The following is a 6,045-nucleotide window of genomic DNA, read 5'->3' as shown; positions in this document are numbered from 1 at the left end:
AAGATAAGCAGTTTATTATACTTAAGAGTAAAAACAAGAAACTTTGAAATTGCAATGGGAACCTCCTGTCTTATAAAATGATACGTTGTTGTGTTGTTGTTATGATATGTAGGGTCCAAAAAATTCAATACAATAAAATGAAGAGTCCAGTCATTGTAAGATTAATGAACTGCAGTGAATGAGCCTGTTGTGTTCCCACTGTGCAGTCCAAATCCTCCCCTTTTCCAGCTAGGGTTTGGCACCACTTGATGATGGTTGTCTGGCCTAACTTAATTATCTACAGAGATGGTTCTGGGTCCTTTTGTCAGGCTGGGAGTTCCAGGCAGGGACAGAAATTCTAGGAATCTCCAATTAGCTAATGCATTTTTGGTCAACCTGATGGGGAAGACTCAGAGCCCCACTCTATACCTCTTTGCTTCCTGAGATGAAGTACTCTGACATTTCCCCTCATGGCCTCACTCTCTCTTCCATTTATGCCACCTTCAAAAAAACAACCTTCAGCCCACTCCTATCTGAGAATGGGGGTTAGGCAGAGGACTGAAGCCAATGCAGAGGAATTTTAATTATAATGGGGATTTTATTATACTTACTGGTTACTACTTGTTTACCCAATATCAATTCTCCATTCCTAGTAACAGAATTCAGATTTTGTTTAGGAAGCAATGTGCCCAGTAGAATTATATACTTTCTCAAACTCTTTTGCAGGTAAGCATGGTTATGTGATGCATTTCAACCAATCAAATGTCAGTTAAGGGATTTGGGAAAGCTCTGTTTTAAATAACAGCCTTCTTTTACTTCTTTCCCCAGAGAACATGGAGATCAGGCTGGATATACAGCAATCATCTTAAGATCATGAGATAATCATGAAGACAAATGCTTTATGCAAAGAACAGTGATACAGAGGACAGAAGGAAGCCAGGGCACTGATTCCATTGCAGAATCCCAACGAAGAAGGCCCACCTTCAGACTTCCACTAGTGAGAAATGTCAACCCTTACTTGACAGAGGTAAGGTTTCCATTATATACATATATATATGTTATATATATATATATATATATATATATATATATATATAAAAGCTCTGGTAGCATAGTGCCTAAGGCACTTGGCTGCTAACCAGAAGGCTGGTGGTTCAAACCCACCAGCCACTCCTCGGAAGGAAGGTTGGGCAATCTACTTCCGTAGTGATACTGCCTCGGAAACCCAAGGAGGGGTCGCTATGAGTTGGGGCTGACTTGATGGCACATAACAACAACAAATACATATATAACCAAACTCACTGCCCTCAAGTCAGATTTGACTCCAACTAAAATCCTAATGGATATTGCCACCTACCATGAGCGTGAACTCAGTATTTTTCAAAGAATCTAAAATTTTTAATGTTCTAATGTAAAGCCTAAGTCTCATATTAAAAAAAAAAAAAAGTTCACTACAAAGTGGCAAGTAAAGGCCACATAACAGGAGCGGTATAAAGGAGTGCCTTCAGAGAAGAAGTCATTAATGTCCCCTATCCATTTACTCCAATTCCCAAGACAAGTAAAACTGTACTTACTTTAAAAACACAACTTCCTTGGTATTCTTTTTCAATGAGATTACCATTCCTAAACTCCTGTATGGAAATTCTGGCAGAGTAAATTAATTTCCAGGGCAAACCCCACAGTTAAAGTTATGGGTTACGGTCCTTTACTGCACACAATTTTCAACTTTCAAGTAGATACATTAATGTGGTTCAGGGAACATACTGTTTTTTCCACTTCTGTCCAGTCTAATCTGAAACCTTTTTACCATCCCCTTACACACAATGCTTCTCCCTCAGAAACAGTGATGGCATTTTGCTTACAAAATTTATTATCTTTCTGGGTGAATATGGCCATCACACAAAATAATATGATCATTTACACAGAAAGTGTAGTTTAGATAAAGCAACATATTAATAGGCCAGAGTAGAAGAATTCTGCTAGTTTGCTATGTGAACGATTGCCTATGCGATTCTTTTTGCACCCTAGCTTATACAGTGTAGATTGACTTATCACAAATGATATAATGGCTTTTGAAATAAGAAAAAAACAACAAAATATCTAAGCTATATAATTATATTTTTTAAATCCCAGAACTAAAAAAAAAAAAAGGAAAGATTTTTAGATAAAAATCTAGGTGGGGTCAACTAGAATTAATTATTTTTTAAATTTCAAAACAGAATTACTTCATAATATTTCTTGATCTTTTCCTAATGTTTCCCAGTGAAACTTTAGAAAAGTAATAAGATTCAAAGAGTTTTTATAATTGGGTTAAGAGTTTCTAATAAGTGATTATTTTTCTACTTGTGAAATACATCCATATTAAATGACAAGTTTCAGAGATCTTTTTAAAAATCTAGAGGACAAATTGCCCACTTTCATTTTTTTTTCCCCCTCTAAGTAGCCAAGGACTATCAGCAGGACTCAACTCTAATTTTCAGAAAGAATGTCTACCACCACCCAAACAAAGGATTTAAAGAAAAATGTAAGGCACAACTTAAGCTGTTTTACTTCATTGAAGGCAGTTCAAATTTCCGCGCTTATTGTCTTCGGTGCTCTGTGTCAACCTTTCATAAGAAGCATACCGGAAAACAATACAATTGCTTTCTTCACTATCAGTGTTACAAAAATTGGGGGAAGTTATAAAAATTTAGGCAGTAGTAATTATTTAAGGAGCCGTAGTGGCGCAGTGGTTAAGCTAACTGAAAGGTCAGTGATTCGAGCCCATTTGCCTTTGCAGGAGAAAAGAATGGACGATCTGCTCCCCTAAGGATTATACCCCAGAGAACCCTATGAAGCATTTCTACGCCTTAACATGAAGTCTCTGAGTCGGAATCGACTGGACGGTGGCAGTGGGTTTCTTAAATTCATTATTTGGCCAACCCCTACAAGATCCTACCATAGGAATCCACAACACCGCCCCTGTAAGAGTTCTTAAAGCAAATACCGCTGGGGTTGTAAGTGGAGGCGCAGACGCGCCCGGGAGACACCTCCCAAAGCTCACCTGGTTAGCGGGCGGAGCTGGAGTAGGCTCTGTAACCCAGACTCACCTCCAGTCCCGTTTGCGCCCGAGCGGTTCATTCCGCTCAGGCTACTGTGAATAAAACGGTACTGTACCGGGTGTTAAAGCTCGTTCTTCGGACTCTGAAGTTGGGAATTCTGGAGCTCTACGGCACATGAAAGTTCCTAACAGCTTGTTTTCATGCCCGACTCTTGTCACTTAGAGTGCATCTTTCTCTCGGGCCCCGGGGCTGTCCACCGAGCAGCCGGACAGATTGCTGGCTGGAACTACAGCATCGTGTTACCCAGAAACCAGAGGCTGCGAGCCAGCCCCTCCTATCTGGGGAGAGCGAGCAGAACTCCTTTTCCCACCGGCAGGGTTCCTTGAATCCAGATCCCCGGGCCCCATTCCTAAGATTGCAAGACTTGCATCAAAAGAGATGTCTCCCAACGCCCAGACAAAGACAACGTTGGGAAAAGTTAGACCAGCTGGCACCTCCAAGGGCGAGCAGAGCAGCCCTTTGGCCTCAGTGGCCGAGCCGGCGATGCCCTCCCAGAGTTGCAGCCAACTTTTCCCGTGCGCTTCTGAGAAACTTGCAGGAAGTTGGACCAGGGGGCAGAGGAGGGGTCAAGGGCAGCGCGGAGGGACTGGTCTAGTCCCAGCCGGTTACCGCACCTCCCCGTGTACCTGCTGATGTATCCGTCCCCGTCGCCGTCGCACGTCTGGAAGAGGCGCCGCATTCTCTCCTCCTCGCCAGTGCTGGACGTATCGCTGCTGCTGCTGCCGCCCGCGCCACCGCTGCTGCCGCCGCTAGCGCTCCCCGCCGCGGCCGCCATCATGCGCCCGCTCCCTGCCTCGGAGGAGGAGGACGCGCGGCAGGAGGAGGAATCCGTGAGGCGCTAAAGCTTCTCGCAGCCCCGAACCTGCCAGACAACCGAGCATGCCCAGTGGCCACCAGGACGCTCCGGGCGAGGGATTCCGCTTTTCCGGGTTTTGCCCGGGCTGGGAAGATGGGCGCTTCGGAATCGCTAGAGTTGGCACCTTAAGGGAGAAGGAGGAGCGGAAGGTGGCTCAGGGAGCCAAGGGTGACGACGAGGAATCTAGGGGAGGCAGGGTATACAGGAGGCCCTTGGAAAGAGTGTCATCACCGTGCATCCTGCCGCGACGCGGGCCTCTGACTCTTGGGGATGCTTCAGACGGATGGTGGGTGTCTTCCTGGGAGAACAACTCTGACTGCCCAGTGCTGTGGATTTCTTTTTTCAGGAGTAAACACTCGTTTTGCAAACGCAGAAAGGTGCTTGTAATCCCACTCTCTAAGACTGAGCTGAGGTCTATACCCATAGCCCCAAATGAGACTCGGAGTGCCCGGGCTTTTATGCATTTTTAACACCTGTTAAGTAATCTGATCGGCGTAGACTCAACTGTGTTTCCACATTTTATTGGGAACAATTTGTGTTCCTGTGTAGTATTATGTGCATTGGGTTCATTTCTGGAAATGGTTCACTCTCAGGACCTAGCATCACTAGAATTTGCCCCAGCCTCTTTAATAACAAGAGTAAACAAAATAGATAGTCTCATTTGATCCATACAGCACACTTGAAACATAACTATATTATTATTAACTTTATAAAGTAGGAGGTAGGTAACTACATCACTGGGCTATGATGAGGATAAAATAAAATAACCACATCCTTAGGACAATATCTGGAACCTAATAAGGACTCCACAAATGTCTGTTCTCATTATCCCCAATTTACAGATAAGAAAACTGCAGCATAAGACTTGCCCAAGGTCCCAGGCATAGTAAGTGTCAAGGCAGAGAGTCAAACCCAAGGAGTTTAACTCCATTGCAGGAGCCCTTGAACACTTAACAATCCTTGTACTATAGCAAAAGGGAAGCCACAATGTACCAATTTGTGGTTTAGTGAATGACTCATTAATCTGCTCAGGCTTTCTACCAGAGAGATCTATGAAGTCCTGTGGCAGTTTAAAAACATGTTTGCAAGTTCTTTGGTCCACTTCTCATCAAGAAATGGAGTCTGTCACCTTTCCTTTAACTTGGGTGGGTCTTTGTAACTGCCTGGACTTCTGAGGCTAGATTAGTAAAGGCAATACAGCTTCCACCATGTTCTCTAGCTTGGGACACACATCTTTGAAGCCCTAAGCGTCATGAAATTTGGCCACCCTGAAGCTGTCATGATGAAGAGACTATGCAAAGAGACCATGTTAAGTGTGGTAGTTAAGGTTGTATTTCAACTTGGCTGGGCCTGGTTGAGTAGCTGGGAAGCTTGTTGTTGTTGTTATTTGCCATCGAGTCGGTCCCGACTCATAGCGACCCCTCCTTGGGTTTCCAAGGCAGTATCACTACGGAAGTAGGATTGCCCAACCTTCCTTCCGAGGAGTGGCTGGTGGGTTTGAACCGCCAGCCTTCTGGTTAGCAGTCAAGTGCCTTAGCCACTATGCTACCAGAGCTCCCAGCTGGGAAGCTGGAGGTAGTTATTCCCTGCAATGAGACTGGCAATCAACTCCATGGAATCTGCCACAAGCAGCTGAGTAGCTGCTTTAGGGATGTGATCTGCTTTCTGTATATAAGGAGAAGCTTTGGAATTGGTCTCTAGCCTTTTGGCATGCTTGAACCCGACATGTAGCCAAGTCGTTGTTCAACAGCCTGCCATGCCCTGCCGATCTTGGGACTTCTTCTGGACTTGAATTAGTGGCCTGCCATGTTGTTTGTACAAGGCACATTGGGACTGTGCCTTTTTACTTGTGAACCTTAGTCTTGGCAGCCTCAGCAGCCAGCATCTGAGTGAAGACAAGCCTTCAGCTTCAGCGGGCCAGTAGCAGGAGGCAGAGCTGAAGCCCAAGGTTGAGGGGCTTTCAGCCAGCCCCTAGAGCCTGGCACTTTGAACTCGGACTTCCAGCATCCAAAATTGTAAGTGAATAAACTCCTGTTTGTTAATGTTGTTGTTGTTGTTATATGCCGTCAAGGTGGCCCAGACTCATAGTGACCCCTCCTTGGGTTTCTG

The 6,045-nt window shown here is 44.7% G+C and overlaps 1 protein-coding gene across 1 annotated transcript in view; it reads right to left on the bottom strand.

Moving 5' to 3' along the window:
- The window catches only part of MCC (MCC regulator of WNT signaling pathway), a 712,607-nt gene extending 708,749 nt beyond the window's left edge, over positions 1-3,858 (bottom strand). Inside the window, exon 1 of the mRNA XM_007947572.2 lies at positions 3,707-3,858. Coding sequence (XP_007945763.1) covers positions 3,707-3,858 — 152 coding nt within the window. The remainder of the gene's footprint in view (positions 1-3,706) is intronic.
- Between the last annotated feature and the right edge of the window lie 2,187 nt (positions 3,859-6,045).

This window comes from Orycteropus afer, unplaced genomic scaffold (assembly GCF_000298275.1).
Source record: "Orycteropus afer afer isolate SDZICR_OR568_19922 unplaced genomic scaffold, OryAfe1.0 scaffold00191, whole genome shotgun sequence".
NCBI lineage: Eukaryota > Metazoa > Chordata > Mammalia > Tubulidentata > Orycteropodidae > Orycteropus > Orycteropus afer.
Note: the sequence above shows the minus strand (reverse complement) of the source record. Positions and strands in the feature narration are given on the sequence as shown.